The following is a 24518-nucleotide window of genomic DNA, read 5'->3' as shown; positions in this document are numbered from 1 at the left end:
ATCGGTAATGCCACCCTATCGATGGCAGTATTGGAATATCTTCTATTTCAGCGGCAACTAGTTAGCTCAGAAGTCAAAAATTACAGGGAAAAAAGTTTTCTTAGTAGAATTCAAAATTAATTTTTCTCTGAATCAAATACAAATGACGTATTATAAATAAAAATAAAATAAAAAAAGAACTTCAACTCTGAGTATCCCAAAATTCTAAATTGTGATAATCTGAACTGTATTTTAGAAATTACCGACATATATTTTATTTTGATGACTGATTCCTGATAAAAGAAATAGCGAATATGTATTAAAAGAATGAGATTCTGTCAGAAAAATATTACAACAGAATCGGAATTATGAAACAGAAAACGAGAGGAAAAAAAAATTAAGTGAATTTACTCTCGGATATGAGAGACCAGTACAAACATAGGCTGCAGAAATCTTGCCAAGTCATTCAGTGGGTGAATTCAGTGGGCTAAATTCAGCAGCTAAATTCAATGGGTGAAAAACAGCTTTTGTTTTCCTGTCTGTCAGAGAATGCGTAGCGAGAGAATTTTCATGCCGTGGAAGGAAAATTGCCGAACAGCCCTAATCTGCAATCTCCTACATGCTGATACATCAATGTCATTTCTTGCTTTTATTATTTTTTATAACATTTTTGTTTCTATTTGAAATCCCAGTACGAAATAATAACTAAATTAGGATGTTAAAATAATACGAAGGGATTACAGCTCTGATGGACGCATCGCTATTGCTCCATTTAGTCCATACTTAACATTTTCGGACTAACATTTGTTTGGATCCTTCAAAATAGCATTAGCAGGGAAAAAGTTTTCATCTGATGAAGAAGTAGAAGAATTTATGAACAATTGTCTTTCTTTTCATCAACTTTCTTTTTATCATACAATAATGTAAGAAACTCAAAAAAGTTGGAAAATGTGTGTGGATGTCAAAAGAGGAGATATAGTCATCTATAGAATTATTTTCCTGAAATGTTACTTCTGTCACATTCACAAATATTCTTAATGGAAATTGAATGATTCCTAGATCAACTCCCCTATTTGATAACAAAATTGGCGACGATTTGAAAACCTGGATAAAATCTCGGCGTTAAAAATGAAAATTTTAGAAAATGCAAAAATGTTAGCTCTTTTCTTTATTAATATCAGAGATTTGATGATTCTTCTAAAAAATACGATACTCGTTTGGAAAGTTATAAAAGACAACGTTCTGGAATTTTCTATTTAGAGTGTTAGGGTTTCTGTTTAGCACTCTAAGCGATGTTGTTGTGCGTTACCTGCTTTCTTTGCATGTTTCTACAAGTGCTGTTTTTTTTGAATAACCATTAGTTGTGTTTTTCTTACCTGTGCGTTGTTTTCTTGTTCTTGGTGTAAGAAGTGTTGTTTTCCACAACTTACACCAAGAGAAAAAGAAGTAAGAATTCTTCACGTTTACCTACTGGATAAGATTTTCGCAACAACAGAAAAATAATATCACTGTCATTTTGATCATTAATGTTTCTATAAAACTCTTTTAATGAAATTTCGTTTATATAAGATCCACATTGTTTTTTGCAGTAATAATTCTAGTTTTCACATTACAATTTTATTAAGATTTTTATTTTACCTTAATTAATTAGCTTAGTATTATTTATTAATTAGATTTCTATTTACAATGGACTATTAATGGGCTTTTTATTTTAAGCTTATGAATTATTTTGTTGATTTTATTTGAATTCCTCGTTAGTTATTTTTTAAAAATAAGTTTATAAGTTAAATGTTCACTCTAGACTAGCAAGTTGAAAGAAACCTTTATGAATATAAAAATGCAATTTATAGCAGAATTCTGGTTTAAAAACATCCCACCGAAATTTTCAAATGACATATTTTTAATAATTCAAGGTATTTCAGCCAGAACTTGAAAAATACCTCAGAACTAAATCGTCTTCACTTTTGTCACACATTATATTTATGCATTTTTCGAATGTAAATGTTAGGAAGATGTAAAAATAGCATAATGGCAAAAGATGTTGATGACAGGCGTACGTGTAAGAAGTATGATGTAGCATGTATTCTCTTTTTCGATGATTTATAAAATAACAATTTTCATGTGATTATGATTTTGCAAGAACGATTTGTATTTGTATGAAATAAGTTTAAGATCTGGTAATCAAACGATCGTTTAATTGTATACATTTCAAGTGCAGTAGAATTAAATTTTCAATGAAATTTACAGGTTGTGTAAAAATTAAATGGTTTACAAATATTTACTTCGTTTATAAAATTTTAATTTTAATTAATATTTTTAGAAGAGTTTTCTTTAATTTAATATATTAATTTGGTCTGTTACATTTTAATATTCCCACTATCAAGAAATTTTTTTTAAATGTAAGTCATTAATTAGCTCGTGGGTTTCTTTAATGTGTAAAAGATGCATCTTTATGGATATAGATTTAATGGAAATATTATTTTGACTTGCAACAAGAAAATAATTTACATTTGCTTTTTTTTGTTTCATCTCAGTAATTCAGGTGTATTTGAGACTAAAATCTCTGTACAATCAAATTTATTTCTATGTTATAAGCAATTCTCATTTTGATGGTAAATACTGAAGTTTAAAAAAAGTTTTAATGACGATTTTCTGGTAACTAATGAAGTAATTATTTTTTCATTTAGTAGAAGTCTGAAAATAATTTCATCCTGAGAAAAGCTCAGCTAGCGTAAAATATTTCTGTTTATTGATAAATTGCAGTTGACATTTCAGTAGATGATATTTAATTTTTTAATGAAATGTATTGGAGTTTGTAAATACATTAGTACTTTAATTTTCAAAATTCAGTGTTCTTAAAATGCTACATATTCAAATTGATTATTACTATTAAAATAATATATTAATGCATTTCGTATAAAAAGAAACACTTTTATATTATTTTATGTCTGTTGATGAATAATAAAGTTTTGGATACAGTATTAATTTAAGATAATTATTTGTTGTGTTTCGTTATAATATTTATGAGTTTTTTTTAATATGACAGTCATTTTCAAAATTTGTCATTTTTGATTATGGTAAAATTAAAATCAGGCTTTGGATATAATGATCTTGTAAAGTTTTTATTTTGTAAAAGTGTCAACAACCAACAACACTGAATATAGTTTGAACACAAGAAGACAACAAAGCAAATAAAAGAAAATGAAAATATTTACAAATATAGATATGTATGCATATAATAAATGCATACATGTATATATCTATAAATAATATACACAAACACGCAAGAATATCTACAACTTTGTACTTTTACACAACAAATACAGCGTCAGCCACACAAACCAAGCAATAAATTTAGGATGTGAAACTCTCTAAGAAAATAAGCAAGTTTGTAAAATACACAACGGATGACATTAAAATACCATTATTTCCACAAATCATTATGGTAAGCCTTGCGAGTTATCCTAGCTTCTATGGGGATCTGATTTCGAAGCAGGGTATGTTGCAAAACTTGCAGCACCTTTATAAATGGTATTAAAAGAAATCCAAAATAAGACATTCTCTTTGCTCGAAACTTCTCTTAATTATTTTTTAATCTCTCTTATTCTAGTCACAATACAGAAGCAGCTTTATATTAAAAAAGAAATCCATTAAATACAGAAGTGTTGCTGCGTAAAAGATTCTCCAAACTGAGTTAATTTCTCATTTAGCAGCGTGTATATATTATTTATAAGCAAAATCTACTAAATATACTTTGGCTTTCTTCTAAAGAGGATCGTCACTCGTGAGCTAATCAACTCAAATTTGTTTTCAAATTTATTATTTCTTAAATTTATAATTATAACTGTAGCTGCCTTTTTTTTTTTCAGTTTGAAAACTAAATCTACCATTTTTTTTTTTTGTTGTTGTTATCACGATTACATTCAGGAAACGTGTCATCATCATTTCATTCACGATCTAAGACTAATTATTTAATTAGTTTATTTAGTTATTTACATACAAACACAGGCATCGAAATATGTACATAATTATTTCCCCCATCCGAACAGATGGTTTGTCTAGGATACTCCGAACGACCATCCCAGGACGATCTCTAGTCTACTGCCTCTGTCGCAGTGGAAGTTGTTTTGTGAGCACTTGTTGTTGAGGATTGCTAATTATAGGAAAAGGCATTCGATCTATACTTGAATAACATGGTGGATAAATTCAAATCGTTAACCAATTACTTACGCACTATGTATTTCTTTTCTTTCCATCTTGCTTTGGAATCGCATGCTGCCGATAGGATCTGGAGCACTGACTCGCGAAACAAAAAAATGTCACCCGTTGAATTCAACTCTCATTCTTGTACACGGTAACTTGTAGCAAATAAAACAAACGTCAACTTTTGATTTCATCCAGGGCACTGTGAATAAAGACATCGAGCATTATCAATTCCAGTGTTTTCCAAACTTCTTTATGCGGTTAAGCATAGTAATTTTTTTTTAAATAACGATATAATAATTTAACAAATATTAAATTTATATTGGATAATATCATTTTCTGTATAGATTCACAAATTCAAGAGCTAAACGAATTATTTGAATTCGAAGGACTATTGAGATAAATATGTAGGCAGAAACTGAAGAGATTCTTCAATTTTCAGATCATTTTTTGAATTTTCTATTTTTTTTATTTTATTTTCGATGAAATTTCTTAAAGTTTCAGTCTATGGAGAAGGCAGTTACAAATGCTAATGTGACGGAATGGTATTTTTCTTTCCAGTTTAACCATGAGGTCACTAAATTGGTTATAATTATTTAAAAAATTCTATTCAATGGACAAGGCACAGCAACTTTCCGCAGTACTTCGCTTGAAAAACACCGATACAAACAGTTTACTTTTGAGCTGTGACCCTTTTATTTACGATAAAGAGACCGTTTTTCTTTTTACAATATAGGCCTACTGTACAGTGTGAAAAGAACTACGACCAAGCACTATCTACGATAAATAAATACTCATGCAAAAGAGAGGAATATCGTTAAAACTATTTTTGACTGAGCTATGAACCAACTGTCCGCGTTGTTCACTTTAATAATAATAATAATAGAATCATTACAATCTAACTGAGTCATTTCTTTTCTATGATATGGAGACAAAAGTAGTATCAATAAAGTCTCAAGGAATGTAGATATATATATATATATTTCATTTTGAGTGCTCAAATAGTTCTTTCATTGACCAATGTCAGGTACAACAATACAAAGTTACTGGACTAAATTTCATAAACAGTTCACAAGTATGACTGAGAACAAACAGGAGCGATATGGTTGAATAAATGCAGTGATAAATAAAACCTCCTTCGTTTTTCGTTCGCGGAAATAGACAACTCTGTGGGTATTTTAAAAAATATTCCGCCCGTATTTCTCCTATGACTTTAAAAACCATTTTTCCCCCCGTGACCTCCAAACTTTTTTCTCTGTGCAAATTACACAAAAACAACTGTCACACAAGGTCCACATTTAAAGATTTAATTTTTTTTAATAATTATTATTTTTTACAATTTTTTTGAATTATAGAGCACCAGGTATTTTTTGTAAGAGACTAAAACGTTTATTTTTTTTATTTCACCTTTCGAAAAATATGACCTAACTCTCCCGTTTTCTTATCACACAAGGCAACTCTGGCACTAACGATTCCTGCGCTAGCAGTCCGATTGCTTACTCGACATGGTTGTCGCTTGCTGCTGTTCCTTCTTGGGGACTGTCGGTGGGATGACATACAGCGCAGATCCGTATTCGTCGTAAACAAAGTATTGCTTTGTGCTTTCCTGTTCTTTGCCTTTATAACTCGCTGGGAGGGTCGACGCCTTGTCGAAGGAGTTTTCCCTGGGCTTCCAGATGGGAGAACTGGCCTGCACTGTCGGTGGCTGGTAGCTGCTCGGCGGGTTGCTCGATTGGATCAACTTAGCCGAAGAGCTACCCATGCTGGAATTGGACAGTGAAGACGCCGCACTCAGGCTGAGAGCCTTGGGCGCGCCAAGGTTTCCTCCGGGCTTCAGTTTACCGCTGCCTCCACTGTCATGAGACTTGTCCGATTTGTCGGACTTATCTGATTTGTCAGATCTGTCCGACCGTTCCGACTTCTCCGAATCCAGCGTGAGAGGTGAGTGCCCCCGCAGATCTCTGACCGAGGTACTCATCATGTCATCCATGCCATCTGCCACCGTTCTGCTTCGAGTCCGGAAGTTAGCATCTGCGTTGTCGTCGGTGTATTCTCGGTATTCCCGGTCGAAGTGACCGGCAGAATGTCGCTGCGAATGTCGGGCGGAGCGCTTCTTGGAGCTGAGCGTCCGGGTCATCCCCTGACCGTCGGTTTTCTTGGAGTGAGGCGATTTCTCGCGGGCTCCACTCACCTTGGTGGGAGGAACGGTCATGTTGCGCACGCTTTCCCGAATGATCTGTCGGATGGTTCGCAGGAAGGAGTTCCTAAGCTCACTCGTGCTAAAAAGGTTAAAAAAAAAAGCCCAATTAAAGAAGGCGGATAGTTAGAAATGCCTCCCTACAAATCTTAACGTAACACGTATTGATGCTAGATTTTACATTTTAAAAGTTTATCTATACTTCTATACAAACATTTTAACAATTAGATTAACATATTCATCGCTACGGACGAATTAGATACAAATTCCATGAAAAGACAAAAGCAATTCTTCTCGCCGTTTGCATTTTTTAATACAAAAAATAAATTAAAAAAATAATTAAATGAAAAAAAGCGAAGGCATTCTCCAGACATGTATTAGAAGGTTCAACTTATCTAAACTGGCATTAGAGATCAATTTTCACACTCAGAAATCTGTAATTTTCTTTTTAATTAAAAGTTAGGTTTCAGAAGATTTTCAATCACTCTTCTTGTTTTATTTTTGTTTATAAAAATTTATTCAATATAAAACAGTTTAGCAATGAAAAAAAACCCCTTCAAGTTATTTGATTAAAATAGTTTTGATAAAATAAATACGGATATTATTTATATACTTATTAATGAAACAATGTAATGATTTAAACTAAGTTTTACTTGTTAATGACTATTATTGAATTTGAATTTTTAAATTATTTTAGTTTAATTATTTTTTTTTACTCAAATTTCAGGCTTACGAAAAACGTTTTTGCAGTAAAAATAAATAAATATATATATAAATTTATTTCTACTCTCTTTTTTAGCGATGATGCATTATTTTAGATAGTACCTTCTTGTTTTAACAAATTGTTGCACCAAACGGATGTGCTTTGTTACTGAACATGTGTGGCAGCAAAAATTAGTACTGTTTTGTCCACAGCAAATTCACCTGCTCATTCATTTAAGAGTTAAAGGAATGCACTTCTTATTATGTGTGATGTGTGTGCTTCTTCAGAAATTTGTACTGTTCGGATATTTTCTTTCTCGTGGCTTTTCGTCTAAAAATTCAAAACTATAAAAGAAATGCTATTAGACTGTTGAGAGATTTAGATATCATTCGCAAATATAAATAAGTTATTGATTATATTAATACTGAAAAAGTTAGAGGTAATGCAGATTCTTATTGTCTATGCAACAGCCCCTTAAGTAAACCAAAAACAATTAAGGCATCTAGGAAGAAGTTATGTAACAAACTATCTAATTCAAATGTAGCAAATGGGAATTAACAAGCATTAATTCATCTCAATATGAATATAACTTTAATAAAATCAGTGTAATTGCAGATTAACGATTGAAGCCTTGTTTTTGAAGAGTTTATTTAGAAAAGGATAAAGGAGAAATATACCTGTTTGACAATTGATACACTTTTTCGGATCTTCTTTGCAGCTGAGATTTGAGGTGTATGAGCTCCCACAGGAAGTGAGTCTCTCCGTCTTTGATCGTGCTTGACCTAACTTGCACCTCGGTCACAGGAATCAACACTTGATATCGAATGATTTCTACTTCAGATGTGCTATTTTTGTTTGAACTTCCCTATAATGAGAAAAACAAAAATGGTGAGAAACGATTGACAGAATTATTTTATTAGAAATTGAATTACCCGCTTGTTCATGAGGGATGCTGATTTTAATAGCTGTCGCAATTTTTAAAGTTCAGTAATAATTCATAATTTCATAATTTAAAGTAATAATTCGTAATTAGTTAGAATTTTACCCTTGATGTGTGATAACACTAAAAATATAAACGACGATAATAAAGTGCTGAAATTGGTATAATGATTGTGGCTGGTAAATTGTCAGTTTTTTTTTTTGTCCCATTCAAAATGAATGTACAGAGAAAATAGTATTTTGAAATTTGTCTCGAAAACGGAAAGTGATGGTAAATATGTGACAATTGATGACATATCTATGGATCACGAATTTGGATAATAATAATTGGCAAAATCAGTACAATGATGGCTTCTAAGATATTTCTCAATACAAAAAGTGCAGTGATGTAATATTTTTGAGATTTCACTCGTTTTGTTTTTGTTTTGGTGATGCTTTGAGTGTTTTTTGGTGATGTTGGAGGATATGAAGGTCATGATTGTTACTACTAAACTTAATATTCTTAATTATTTTACTCTTTTTATCATATATCAAAGCTTCCACCGCAGTCGTGTCTCAATATCTTATTTCTAATCCATTAGAGATAGACATCTGCTTTCGGTCGGAAGAATGCTTCAATTGAAATTAAGAATTATATTTTATATTGTTTCAGTCAATAAATGTACACCTGAAAAAATTATAAAAACCCATATTTCATACACTTCCTTGATCTTATTTGTCATAGTTAGTAAATACATTCATGGCACACTAATAGTTTAAAAAAAGAACTGCATTTAAAACTAACAAATTAAGAACTTTCAGTATCATTATTTTAGACCATTTCAATGCCTGCCTCAAGGAATATCCGTCAATTAGCACATAGCATTTCCTCAATGCGACCTGTTGATTGACCAAAGGTTAAGGAAACTGAAAGGTTCATGATTCTTCTAGTTTTGATCGCAGAATAGTGGTTAATTTTTTCTTTAAAAGGTTAGAGTATTATGAATATTTTATTACATAAAATTAAAATTTTCAGCATCAATCATCAGCATTCTTTATTTTCTTATTTACTTCCAATTTTTTTCCACTTTCGAATTTTTTTTTTTTTTCACATTTGACATTTTTTCTGTTTAAAATGCTATTTTTGATATATCTGTTATTATACTTTTTTTTTTTTCTGGCCTTCTCTCCTTTCAAAAAGAAAAGTGCAGACCTTCAACTAAAATTTTCCATCTACAAAGAGCGACATAGGGTGGTTTTAAGTATATTTATCGGGTAAATAAACAATAAATAGAAATTGTCTTTCTGTATATTTATTTAATTGAAAATTGCATTGGATCATTTGCAAACTCAAATCAACAAGTGATTAAATTTATGCACAGAAAAAAAAAGATAGGCATCGCAGCCTGCATTACGTATATATGAGCTCCTCTGCTTATATTTATTGGATTTCCCCCCCGAAATATATGTTTTTACTTTGTTCAAAGCAATTTAAGGATAAGATTTTTTAAGCATACTTTTGGAAATGAAAATGCCATTTCCATTCTTCACAGTTTTTAAAAATATTTCTCAATACTACATTTGACTTGCAATAATTTAAATGAATCAGTAATGTTTTTATGAATCATTATATGTTAATGTTTCTAGTGGGAAACAGCAATATATGCATCTGTGTAGATATATGCATCCTCTCCTTATTATAGAACATATTTAAAAGAAACAAAACCACAATAAGCAAAATTTCAAAGGTTTTATAATAAATCGGATGAAATAAAACGTGTAGATTAATTTTCAATGGATTAGAATCATAAAAATATATGAAAAGTTCAACAAAACTTAACTTTTTATTTAAATGCAGAAAAATATTTAAACTTATCACTTATTAATAATACATTTTTAAATTAATGATATCAAGATCTTTTTTTATTGATATTTAAACAGATCATACGTTTCGTCAAAAATTAAATTTTTAGGATATTAAGATTAAAAAAAAGTGCTCCTACCATAAGTTTCTTCTTTTGCCGTATTTTCTCTTTGCACAGGAAGACTACAGCCGTCTTGAATACAAAGCACATTGCATAAAGTTCTAAACCTTTTTTGATTTTACCTAAAAATTCCGAAATGTTGAGCCAATCTACGCCAGCGTAGAAAAGCAGTTCACCTGGGCTCAGATCCACGTGCTGTATAGATAACGAATCAATCAATCAATCAATTAATTCAAATTTAATTGAACGCAAAACAATTAAATACAAATTATTCAATTAAATATGCAAAAAATAATAAATTTAATTCAAAAAATTAAAGTTTATAATGATTGTTACCATTATATCTAGAGAAATTAGTTTCGTGTGTGATTATAATGATTTCGAAATATAAAGATTTTTTTTTCTTTGAAATTGAAAATTTTATTCTGGAGAAAAGAATGGAATCTTTACAAGAATATCAAAATTAATTAACATATTATGGTATAAATAGGGTAATAAACTCATTATCAACATTGAAGGGCATTATATATATATATATATTCATATATAGGAAAGACGTGTTTTCCTTTTAATATTTAGTTTACAATTTTTGACTTACAATTTGCGATCTAATAAAGAGTAGATTGATAAAATAATTCCCTGTATCCTTAATTTCCTAGAAGGAAGTCTTTATTTTATGTGTAATAGAGAAATAAAAAATTAATTTTTTAAATAGTTTTGATCACGGTTTCAATAATTTCATTAATTTGATTTGATTAATGAATTCTATTTTTATTTAAAATCCATGTAAAATATAACTCATTATTCAAGAACTATTAAAAAAAGATAAAACTAATATCTAATATAATCTATGGTAAACTTCATCCGATAAGAAATGGATAATTCAACAGAACATGGAAAGTGCTATAATTTTAACCAATTGTATATATACCACTAGTGTTATGTTGCATTATTTTTGATAATGCAATTTTCAAGAGAAAATTTTAGTGACTGTAAATTATCGCCCATTTTAACATTTTGTTTTAATATTTATTATGCAGTTATGTAAATATATATTTTCTGTTCTTGGAGTTCCACTTAAATTAACGTGTATGAATAACTTAATCAATTTTAGATTAAAAATGTGTTAATGAATGTAAGTATATTTCTGAAAAAAGGATACAATTTTTAATACTTTTTAACAAATATCTTTTCGAAGTTCTATTTTCAATTATAGGGTTAATTAAAAGTATAGAATAAGGATTCATGCTTGAAATGAATAAAAATGAAATTTAACATATCGAAATTGGTAACAAAGAAAGAAACTGAGTCGATGTATTAATTTTCAACAATATCAAATCATAATTTTATTATTGTGTACTATAATCGATTATGTATTACAATGCATATATACACTCATGTCCAAAATTAAGGTCACAAAAATGTTTTTCAAAGTAATTCTAAATGGCTACCAGTAAAATTTAAACAAGTTATATTTTATATATTGTGAAGGACCGCTAACACAATATTATCCTTTTTTGTGGGAAAAAATGTTGTTTAGCATTCGTTTTTGGGGAACTACTGAAATTAGACTGTTTAGGCATCTGGGATTTTTGCCTGCAATTTTGTGAATACTGCATTAAAACAAAAAATTTAACCTGTTCCAGTGAGAATGAGTTCTCATAATCGTTTAGACGAAGCCTTGAGGTGGACACCGTTGGTAGGCTTGAAGCTGGGCAGTCTCAAACGGAGGTGGCTCAATGGTTACAAGTGGCACCTAAAGTGGTATCCAGTTTGTGGAATTAATTCCAAACAAGTGGTACTGTAACCAGGAAGGCCGGCCAATGCCATCACAGAGCAAACACGCCTGCACAAGATTGCTATTTGGCACTAAGCGCAAGACGGCATAGGCTGACAACGGCTCCTCAACTTTCTCGTGACCTTGCTGCTGCGTCTGGAATAAGAATTTCCAGACTAAAAGTATATAGACGTCTAGCAGAGAGGGCTCTTTATGCCCGGCGACCAGTTGAGTGCGGTCCTTTGATTGCATCCAACAGAAAAGCCTGGCTGTTGTGGTGCCTAACATATCAGTCTTGGGCACAACAAGAATGGGGGCGTGTACTTTTCAGTGATGAGTCGAGATTTACCACACAGAGTGACACTCGTCGAATCTTCATCTGGGAGAGCGAGGAGCTCACTATCATTCCTCCTACGTAAAAGAAATCGACCGATTTGGTGGCAGATGAATCCTTATCTGAAGTGGCATAATGTTGGGCAGTCGTACACCATTGCACGTCTTCGATGCGGGTAATGTTAATGCACATCTCTATAGGGATGAGATCCTTGAAGCCTATGTGAGGTTGTTCCGGGGTGCTTTTGGCCCAGACTTCATGTTTATGGGCGAAAACGCGCTTCCACACAGATCCCTGATCGTTGATGATTTTCTTGAAGAAGAGGATATTCGACTTATGGACTGGCCTTCGAGGACTCCGGATCACAATCCTATTGAACATGTTTGGGATGGACTGGGAAGAGCCATTGCACATCGTAACCCCCCTCCTAATACCCTCCAAGAGTCAAAAGCCGCGATTTTGGAAGAATGGGCTTTGTTGCTCCAAGAATTTATTGACACCCTCATAAACAGTATGAAAGCTCTTTGTGAAGCCTGTATAGCAGTGCACGGTGGTCACATTCCATATTAGACAGGCTTTTCCCGAGATAAATGCTTTGATTCATAATGTAACACTTTTTGATATATCCTGTTTCTTAATTCCCATTTAAAATCTTTTCCATGTTGTTATGTGCCTATGTTCTTTCTTCCATTGTAGTGTACCTCTGTGCCAAATTTCGTGGCAACAGAGTGAATAGTTTTTCATTTTTCGCAGATTTTATGTTTGTGACCTTCATTTTGGACATGAGTGTAGTATATTTATGTTTTATTGTGATGTATTCGTGTGCAGTTTTATTTATGCATGTGTTTGCATATTATAAACTTAAAATATTTTGTTCTTTGATTATAAACAGCCCAATTAGAATTTCCTTGATTCTTCAATGGCTATTGCGATAGTACATATATTTTTGATTTGTGTTTATATGACAAAAAATTGAAAAAGTTGATATTCCCTCTTTTAAAGGAGTAATATAATGGAAGAACTAAGGATTTAATATATCAAAATAAAATATTGTAGGCTGAAAATGATCTACATTTTAGTTGAATAATGATCATCTACCAAATAAAATGGGCGACAGAACAATTGAAAATTAGGATGTATCTTCTATAATTTCTTTAAAGATTTGTTAAGACTTTCAGATGCAGAGTCTTAAGATATAAATAGTTCTTAAGATATAAATAAAAAGAATTGTATTAAAAGGTTTGATTTAAAAACAATTACTTGCATTCAACAATATTGTTGGAAAATTTTCGCAATACACCACCTGTTTAGATGATTTCAAATGCTGTCGATGTAGATGATCAAATATAGCCCCGTACTCTTCATGAATCCGCTGCATTTCGTTAATATGTTCTGCAACCCGTTCCATACCTTTCAAAGCCTCTGAAAAATTATTGACATTAGTACATTTTAAATACCATTCTTAATGAAGTTTAACAAATTAAATATAATGCATAAGTATATAGTTCCCCTTGTCTGTATTTTTAGTAACAAATGTTAGATTTTTGACACATACGTTGATTGAAACCTAGTGAAATAAAACGAGCTATATTAATGATTCTAAAATATGTAAAAATTTATTTAGTTTTACTTATGAAATTTAGAAATCATTACTATAATTATAGTTATTATTTCTGATGGTTTTGGAGAATTTTGCAAATAATTAAAAAAGAAAACTGGTGAATGATATATTCATGAAATATCTTCTTCTGTTAATAATGAATTTATCTGTTAATAAATAAGATATTTGAGAAATCATTCGGGCATCTTATTGCTGCATTGAGTAATAATTCACGAGATTTTTCCATATTTGTTTTACATTTTCAAGCTTATTTTTTTTTAACAATTCTCATGGTTTTTTAACAAAGAAATTGGCTCAACCTTCTTAATTTTTTCCCTGCCCAAGAGTTATATCTTTCACAAACAGCTTTTCATAAACTCTCAATTAAATACTCTTAAATAAATTAAATGGTGTCTAAAATACGCATTTTTGTACTTTTAACATTTGATTTGAATAATATAAAAATGTACAAAAAAATCAATAAAACTAAAAAAAATCATAAAATTTAATGTAAAAATTATTAAATCATCAATATCAAATAGAAATCCAACTAAAAAAGTCATCAAATCTTGTAAAGCAAATTAATTTTAAATTTTATAAAATTTTATTTTAAGTAATATAAAATATTTTATCAAGGCCTTTTTTTATGCATGAATTTCTAATTATAAAAAGAATTATTACTTTATCTCAAAGAAATGATATGTGGTGCAGAATTATTTAGCTCATTACCAAAAAGAAAACATTTATTCCATAACTTCAAACCATTGATTGTTTTTTGTTTTTCATTTATGATGGCTATACTGAAAAATAAAATGTCAGGTTTGAATTCAAAATTGAAAGATGTTGTTATTATTGTGATTTTACAACCTCTATTGAAACCTTATGCTCTGTACATAACATATATGCATTAGAATGTATTTTTCTATTCTATTAGCCCTTTTTCTATTCTATATAGAAAAAATGCTAATAGAACATTATATTAAAAGTACTAAATACTACTAAAAGAATAAATATTAAACGAATAATACTAAAAGAATAAATATTAAAAGAATAATACTAAAAGAATAAAAAAGGGCATATATTATACGTATTTTTATATTCTTTTAGTATCTTCAGCAAAATCAGCATAGCATATTCCGAAGAATTGTATGAAACACTCTATCGTCAAAGTATACTGTATAATCTTGTTTTTCATTTTTTAGTTAAAATAGTGAATATATTTCCTAAGACAAAAGCTTAATGTCACCAAATGCTCTTTTTCCAAATAGAACGTATTTTGAAACCTGACTTAAAGCATTATCATAACATTTATAAAATTCAACACATATAAAATTTTTGGAGCCCATAGTGTGTCTATAGATACTGCAACAGAAATTTCAAATTGTGCTAATATTTTTTCATCGAACTGCTGGCTTCTGTGTTACAGTCGCAAAACATTTTATAATAGTTTTGAATGAAATTTCAGATAATGCCTAGTTTTAGCTACTTTAATAAACAAATGAAATTTTGCAATCACTAATTTCTGATACAATTATTTTCAAACAAATGTATTAAAACATCATATATTTTATGTTTAAGGATAATTTTAAATGTGTTCTTTCACGTGATGGTAAAATAAAATATATCAATGAAATTTTGTAAAGTTAGTATTTTTGCCATTTGATTTTAATAATGAATTCAGTGCTTACTAAATATTTATTGACTCTATAAGTTATTATAATTCGAAATCACATAAATGAACTTTCCCTTCAAGAAATAATGATTTTGATGATACAGGAAATTAACCAGAATCCAAAATGATAAGAAATTATATAAACATTTATAGTAGATTTGTACTATTCCGAAGTTTCCTGAACTAAATAAGAAGAATTATTTATAAGTAAATTTCATTTAATAAAACTCGAATCTAAAAGAAAATGCAGCAAGAAAAAAAATAATAACTTCAAAACAACAAAAAGGTTAATAGAGGTTTACTTTTAATATGAAAGAATATTGAGGATAGTGGACAATTTTTAAATAAACACAGAGTAATTTTAATGTATTAGGTAGTAATAATTATTAAACCTTTTTATTAATTTAAATATTAGTAATTTTATTACACAAATAATGTACAAAATGCAAGAATTACAAAATAAAACTTCAAAATTAACAACTCAATTTACATTGTTCACATTTCCTTGAAGGAAATATATATATATATATATATATATATTTATTGAATATATTGTACCATTGTGAAGATTCTGAGGGAATTAAGAGTTAGTTATTCAATCAGGATCATTGCAGCACGACATACGAACATATTTAACAAAAACAGTTTTCAAAAGAAAAAAAAATGTTAATAATTTTGAATTAAACAAAATAAATTCGAATTATAAGCATTATTTTAATATTATAATGAGAACTCCAAAAGGATCATAGAAAAATTCAAATGAACAATGTGTTAGCATATTTTTTAACAGTACTATGAAACTAAAGCTCTTTAACAATGAATTCCTTCCGTTTGCCTAAACCAGGTGGCTCACCTGCAAGATGTTGGTGCTCCTCCGACGTAGGATCGGTGAGGTGCTTGAGCTGCTGCAGAAGCAAGGGGTACTTGAGTATTCTCTGAATCGGTTTGATGAGGTAGGACTCCAATGAGAAGGAATGCTGGCCTCGAGGGTTGCGAGACTGCATGAACTCCACGAGAGCCGCGTTCCCCTCGCCTGAAAACACGGAGGGTTTAGAACCATTTTTTTTTTTTAAATAAAGCTTATTTTATTACCCGCGATGCACGCAAAGTCTAAAAATGTGTTTCTTAAATTTCTTAAAAAAATTAAGAGTGCCTTTTTTGGTAAATTTAATCAAGAAAATGAACTAGAAAGACTAACTAGACTACTTAGTAAGCTTAATTGTTTTCTTCTATCCAAATCATTGAGCATTATTATTTACTTTCTCTTTGTATGCTTGACATATGAGAAAGTAATAAAGCTTATATTTGTAAAAACAAGAGTGGTAGAGAAAAATGCTTTTTGAGAAACAGTGAATTTTAGGATGATAGATGATTTCGCACTTTCAGAATGTTTGTCGATTTTAATATGTTCAATGACTGACAAATTTTTTTTATGGATTTCATTTGATTTAGTAGCACCAAATATCACAGAAATTATTTATGAAAATAGTGATATTTGATTTAAAAAAAAACAGGTGTTTCTATCTTTTATTTTATTGCTCATCTTTCTTTTTGAGGAATTTTAACCTTTTAAACTTAATCCTAACAAATTATAAGAAATCGATTCCTTCTTACACATTTTAGGTTTGATAATTATTGTTTGCCAATGCACAGATGCTATTGTGTTTAAAACAAAAGTACATATATGATTAGAATAAAATATTTTGAAATGATTTATTATTGTTTTCAAGCTAAGTATACTTATCAATTTCATTAATATCATATCATGAAAGAATGCGAGGCAAAATAATTAAACTTAAAAAAAATCGTTAAATTAAAGATCTTCTTTACGGTCACGAAATAAAATATTATTAATTTTGGTAGTTCTAAAGAAAAATAATAAATTGTAATTTGATATTCAAATTAGATTTCAAAATGTAACCTTTTTATCTTTTTAGACAACTACCGACATTAAATTTATTGTTTTAAACGAAACTGTTTAATAATAAAAGAATCTCACAAAATTTACAACTTTTAAACAGTTTTAAAAACTTAACAGAATGTACAATTTAAAATTGTTAGAATTTATCCTAATACTTTTAAAAAATTATGAAATTTGACAAAAAAATTGTTTGAAATTTAAATCGTTATCAGTGGAACTGTTTAATAATTTTGCCTGCTGTTTTGTATAAAAATAAATTTGAGTGGCAAATACGTCAGTAAAGAACTATGTTTCTTTTTAAAATATTACCTTGTATTTTACCGTTGAACTTAAAAAGAAAAAAAAACTTACAAAGATTTTTCGTTTTTGTTCATTCAGTCATTGATTTTTAAAATCTAGTCCATCTTAATTTGTTTATCTCCTGTAAAAGTTTAAAGAATTGCCATTAATAAACATAAAAGGCATGTAATTTACCTGGATGAAGCACTTTCTGAGCCTTCGAGTGACTAGCACAAAATGAACTGTATAACTTGAACTGATCTGCGTAGTACAGAAAAGAATTTCCCAATGCGAACAATACGTTCTGAAAACAAAAGGATAAAGTCAATATATTTAATAAGAAAAATTCAATTAATTTTAGAATGCAGATGCAGTGCGTCATTGTTTTGAACATATATAATTGAGTATTATTATTTTATATCTTTTATAGAAAATTTTATTTGCTGTAATATCTCAAAGTATTTTTAAGATATGCCATTTAAAATTTTAACTACTTCGCAACATTTTAACACCTTTTATACAATAATATCAACTAAAAACAGAGTATCCTTAAAGTTTCGTCATCTTCGATGTATTTTCTTACCAAAATTACCATGATGCAATTATGTAAGTTTTGAAAACTTGCAAAAATTAGCATATGAAATTTTATTTTAATCTATGACAGTTTTGAAAAAATTTATATATAAAAATTAATTAGATTATTTTTATTTTAAAAGTATTTAATTTTATTCACTTTTTTAATAAGAGCAAGTTTTTAATTGTAATATAAAAACCTCCCCAAAAGAAAATGATTTTAAGTCTAAATAGTATTATTACCTATAAACAGTATTCATTTGAAAGATTCTCTTAATAAATTGTACTTGGATAGGCAAGCAACATGAAACACTTTTATTAGCCCAAGAGATACATCTATGATTCATGCCTAAAATTGCACATTAAATGTTAACAGATATTTTTAATTCCATTGTTCATGAATCCAGCAGCAAGGGATTTATGTTCATTGATTTAATGTACTCTGACCAGTTTCTGATTTTTGTCTTATTTTCTATAACGAACACCAACTAATCAGTTATTAAAAATAATCATTTAATGTTTTTCAAATAATTTTCCTTAAATGTAATGGATACGGATATTTGAAGTTGTAATGCTGTTCTTTCCTTCTATTGTCTCTTGCTTGGTTATTTATTAATAATAAATTTATTAAGACGACTTTACATATGTAATACTCTTCTACAGAATACAATTTGTGTAATTGTCATAAAAGTAATATTAATGATTCCTATTCGATTAATTTCTTTTCAATCTTTACTTTTTATCATACTTTTCCACAAATTTTGAACACTCGAGCATCTGATCTATTCCGAGTTTTATATGGACATATGTTCGTACATGTTAGATGACTTTCAAGCTTTCTCGATTTATCCTGAGTTTAATTAGGGCAAATCTGCTCTAGATTTCTATATTCTAAAAAGATTCAAAAGTTATATCGTTATGTGAATTATCGATAAGTTATCTTCGGATATATGCATAAATAACATGATTATGCTTTATTATAAATTATTTTATTTTATTCAATTTTATTATTATGCAGGCTGCTTGACAGGTTCCATATGGAATTTCTTATTAAACATTTCCAAAGAAATGCTTATTTAGTGGGCCGGGATAGCCTGGTTGGTAGAGCGTAATACTAAAATGCAGTTAAATTATCGAATTATTTCTAAAGAAATTCTCGCATACATTTTGAGATATTTACAATCTTGACATGTGATAGTTATAAGTTATTAAATTGTAAAAAATATCATCACCAGTTTTTTTTATGATAAATTAGATAGAAAATTACCATTTTATATTTAGTTATTTATCACATATATTGGGAAAAAATACAAGGATAGCTTTAAAGATTCTTGTTTGATTTCTTGGAATTAAAACTAAGCAAAATTTAATATTTTGTAGCATAATAGAATTGAAATTTAAGAATAATATTTCATAAAAGTAAAAATAAAAGTCAATCGATGACAGAAATTTTTGAATTAAAAATAATAAAATATTATTAATAAAGATATTTTATTAAATATTCCTAAAAATATTAATGAAGTCTGACAACTAAAATGATTATAACAAAAGCTATGGGAATTGGCGTGTTAATATATTATTAGCTCAGTCACTAGCGTATTTGAATTTTAGAGTTTTACTTATAGCTAATTTATTAAAAAAAATTTTAAACTGGAAATTACACTAAAAAGTAAATTTGCTAGTCTGCAATTTCTAAAGTTATCTGATTAATCATATTTAAATATGAGTGATAAAATTTAGATTTAATAAATTGTTGCAATCGAAAGTAATGTAAGAAAAGCCTGCAATGAAACCTTGATTATAATGCTATATTTACACTGATGCTTTGAGAATCGAAATAAGCTCCTTTCAAATTCAATTGAATTACAATATATTTGCTTATTTACATTTCAAACAGAAAATAAAAAAAATAATTTAATATTTTTATAAGATATAACTAGCATTGATCCAAATCAGGAGTCGAAAGTTATTTTTGGTTCTAATTACATAATAATTGTTGATTACATAATATTTGTTCACATTATAAGAATATACAGAATCCCTTAACATATTATTTTTTCCACTTTAAGAGAATATACAGGATGTCTTAATATATTGTTTTCTCACATTAAGAGAGTGTACAGGATTTCTTTACATATTATTTTTTTCGCATTAAGAGAATATACAGGATGTCTTCAATAATCCTGACCCCATCGCTAATTTTACCTTAAAAACCTTTTAGAGACAAGTATATATTTCCAATCGGAAAAAGGCTTGAAATGACATAAATAATTATATTTAATGCTGACTTATTAGACATCCGGAGTTAAATATTTTTGACACGTTAACATCTTAAATAAAAAATAGTTCCACTTTTCTATATCCAAAACTGATCAAGCTATGAAGATTTGAATATGATTATTTTAGATCATTGCATCGCCTGCATTGAGGAGGATCCATCAAATCAGCAGACTGAACTTTTCGAGGCAGTAATTGATTGACTTAAAATAGTGAAATTCAAAATTCCATAATTCAATAATTTCAATCACACAAGCGTAGATTTTCTTTGCTTAAAATTCTAGTGTGTTATGAATATTTTACTAAATAAAATTAACAGGGCCGATAGATGGCATAAAATTGTATGGTATTGTATTTTGTAATTTTTTAAAAATCAAAATTTTTTTTTATTGACTGAAATAACATAAAATGTAACTCTTTACATCATTTATAAACAACATTTATCCAATTGGAAGTAGATGTCTATCTCTAAATGGTTTATAAATCAGATCAGGTCACGTGGGCATTTTGTATCTGATAAAAGCGAGTCAAATTTTAAGTATTGAGAAAGCACTGAGCACAGCACCTTGAATTGGGAAGGAAGCTCGAATTTAGCAAAGTCCGGTTCAGCGGAAATCGCTTCTTCTAAGCTCTGGAGGAAAACTCTTTGAAACTGCACAATCTCCTGGATATTCCCGAAAAGAGCGTTGATTTCGGCATTCGAGAGGAAGGTCTCCTTCTTCATTGGCTCTAGGTAGTGCTCCAATAGACTGTTTAGGTGCTGAAACAGGCGAAAGAAGTAAGTGTTGCAAAAATACAGAATCCTACAGAAAGATCTAAAGAACTTAAACAGCATTATGTTATTTTTTTTTATTGCAATAGAGTTTAAATTGGGAGTTCTACGCTTCAAAATAATGATGCAATTTGAAAATCCCTTTCTGTACTTTCTAATATACAGAAATCTATAGCTAATGTCGAAATTAAATTCATAAGAGATACAATAAATTTGGTAAAATAATGCTTTTTTGAATATAAACGGATAAAAATGACTGCCTTGTTCAATGTAATTGTATGTCCTTTACCATATATTTGTTTCTGTCCAATACAATTGTTTGTCATTATTTAGATTTTTAAAATGATTTAAAATATATGCGAATGAAAAATGCAACCATTTCAAAACTGTTAATACAAACTTTAAAGAATGAACAAACAAATTTAGACGATCAAAAAACCCTTTAACAACACATGGTCGTAACTCAAATGATGAAAAGTTAGGACTGGAGTTTTAGTTAGGAAAGTTAGGAAAATATTTAATAAAAAGAATGGTTGTGGTGGAATGGAAAAAAATAATAAAACTCGATAGATTTAAAGAATTTGGTGTATGACCAAATTCTTTAAATCTTACGAGCCTGACAATATTAACAATTGTGGCTATTCACTTATTCTTTCCATTTTCAATGTAATGAATAATGCGCATTGAAGAAATCCAAATTTTTTGTCTCATATGGCCGTTGTAGTTCAGAAATTTAGGCTTCTTCATCCTCATTAAAACTGACGGAATTGTCATTGTAATTGAGGATTATTTTATCCCACAGGAAAAATGCCTATACATAGAAATCTGATGATTTCACCAGATATTAGATTTTATAGGTATGGGAAATGCACTGTAACTCTTTTCTGCTTGGGGTTACGATCATCGTTGTAAGGATATATTTGTATTCATTCTTTTAAGCTTTATTTACTGAGACTCTAATGCCAATCATTCCTTAAAGTTTGTACTAAGAGTTATGAAACACACTGCATTTTCTTTTTACAACTTTCGAAAATAATGTCAAACTCTGCTAATACTTAAAATAAGATGTTAAACTGTTTAAATTATATTTTTATTTTACTTCTTAGTAAATGTAAAATTCAAAATTCGTACCAAGCTTATTCGTTTTTCAAATTAAAAAACACTTTTTATAATCTTATTAAATTATTGTTGCAAACATTTTCATGTTTTTTTTTATATCTTGCCAACATATTTTGAAGAAAAGATTATAGATATAAATGTTTTTTATCAAATAAAATATAATCATTATTAAAAATATTAATATTTTAGTACAAGTTTATAAGCAAAGAGTGATAGAGACTGCAGAGTAAAAACTAGGAATTTTGTTAATGGAAGTTAAATATTCTTCATAAGAAGGAAACATAGTCTTACTGATGGAGTTTAAATTTATATTTATTGTATAATTACAAACGTTAAAAAAGGCTAACCAGAATTTATTTAATGAACATTAAATTCTTCAATAAAATGTTATTGGTGAATAAATATATAAGTGTTAATAAGAAATAATTATATAACATATTGAAAGAAATATCCTAATTTATTGTAATTTCAATTTATTATAAAATTCACATCTAAAAACGTAGCCATTGATGCAAATATTTCATTTGTGAACCGGAGCTCAACTTATCTAGATTCTTAAATATAAGTTTAAACTATAATTAAATAATAAATGAATTCCTATGAAAATAGTTTTTAATCTCAGAGGAGATACTTTAATACTCTGTTAATTTGTGTTTGACTATTTGTAGTTTTCATTATAATAATAAAGAACAAAATCGCTCTCAAGGTATAATTTTTTTGAATAACAATAGTTTTTTTAAAATTTATAATTTATACATTTTTTTTATGGAAGTAAGGAAAAGTAATAAGAATTTATAATACAGTATAACAAATATTAACGCATAACATTTTTCAAAAAAAAAAAAAAAAGATTTGACTAGCAACTTGAATTAATTCGAAATATAACATAATTTCATAATCATATTTGGTATATGATTAAGAAAGTAATTTTAAAAGTATTTTCAATTTTTTTAAAGGAATAATTTGATTTATTTTATTTTTAAATAAAATATTATGATATAAAACTGTATATTTTCACAAAAAATTATTAGTTAAGAAGGTGTGAAATACGAGTAAATTATTAGATAAAATAAACTCTTTTTCAGATTTCGTTTTTATTTGATGAATTCACTTAAGGTTATTTTATGGTTATTAGATAATTTTACTGCAAAATGAAATGAGACTTTTAATTATGAATGAAATCCACAATTATTCAAATGAAAGTATAAATTTAAATAAGCAGATGAATGACAGGTTTAAATTGTCTCATTTTTGACAATTTGGAAGTTTTTTAGAAATTACATATTATTTAAATGAACAACTTTCATTTATAAGATTAATTAAACATGTATTTGAGTATGAAAAATGTAGTATATGAAGTATGAGTATGACAAAATAAAGTAATGAGTTATGAAAAAAATAAGTATAAAAGCACTTGATTTTTATATGTTTAATCGATTCTTTTTAGTTCTTACAAGAGCATAAACATTTTCATAGTTTGAATTACAGCCTAGCTCTCAGGAGTTGGCGGGTTTGACGTCAGAATTGTATGATATCAGAATGAATCTATTTTCTTAAATAGGCGAGGTTGTGAACCAAAATGTGGCAGATTTGAGTGCATTTCGTTTCTTCCTAACACTCAATTTGCCAATGACGCTATACAGGAATAAGTAGGGGAAAATGCACTGAATTGAATACAATCGTATTTATCCCAGCCCTATTATTTCTCCGTCATTAACTCTCCGCTTCAAACTTTTCTCCCTCTTAGCAAATTCTTTCGTCTGTCCAATGCCGGAAGTCAGCCGCCAACTCGTCAGAGCTTACCTATACTAAAAATAGTTATCAAATATATCATACTATAACATATCAAATGATTTATTAATGCATAAGAATACTAATAACCACATCATGAAGGGATAGAGAAAAACCTATATAAAAGGCAATGCTAAGCAACATTTAAGTCCATTCAGGATTAAAAATAAGGAACATCGAGAGATAAAAACATTCAGGTAGCTAAAAATCTGATCAACGATTCTGGCAAACCAAGCAACGAGGTGCATAGAGAGAAAGAGAGAAAGTTGGTTAAGTCTTTTTTTTTTAAAATAGTTATGATGAGGTGGGATGTGAGAACAAAAGAGATGCGGGATAGCAGACAAGGGTACAACTCACATACAGTCCTGTGTTTATATTGATGGTGCAGAGAAGGGAGGTTCGTAAGAATAAGGAAGTA

General features: G+C 28.8%; 1 protein-coding gene across 12 annotated transcripts in view; it reads right to left on the bottom strand.

Moving 5' to 3' along the window:
• Nucleotides 1–3097: 3097 nt before the first annotated feature.
• Nucleotides 3098–24518, bottom strand: part of LOC129968455 (protein still life, isoform SIF type 1-like) — a 145089-nt gene continuing 123668 nt past the window's right edge. For 9 of the 12 annotated variants that reach the window (XM_056082330.1, XM_056082332.1, XM_056082331.1 and 6 more), the window contains 7 exons: nt 20984–21178; nt 17764–17872; nt 16222–16401; nt 13361–13518; nt 10004–10180; nt 7760–7947; nt 3098–6461 (listed from right to left, as the gene is read on the bottom strand). In XM_056082330.1, coding sequence (XP_055938305.1) covers nt 5663–6461; nt 7760–7947; nt 10004–10180; nt 13361–13518; nt 16222–16401; nt 17764–17872; nt 20984–21178 — 1806 coding nt within the window. In that variant the 3' untranslated portion in view covers nt 3098–5662. The remainder of the gene's footprint in view (nt 6462–7759; nt 7948–10003; nt 10181–13360; nt 13519–16221; nt 16402–17763; nt 17873–20983; nt 21179–24518) is intronic. The other 3 variants (XM_056082336.1, XM_056082335.1, XM_056082341.1) reach the window with 1 other exon arrangement.

The sequence above is a fragment of the Argiope bruennichi genome, chromosome 5 (genome assembly GCF_947563725.1).
Source record: "Argiope bruennichi chromosome 5, qqArgBrue1.1, whole genome shotgun sequence".
Lineage (NCBI taxonomy): Eukaryota > Metazoa > Arthropoda > Arachnida > Araneae > Araneidae > Argiope > Argiope bruennichi.
Note: the sequence above shows the minus strand (reverse complement) of the source record. Positions and strands in the feature narration are given on the sequence as shown.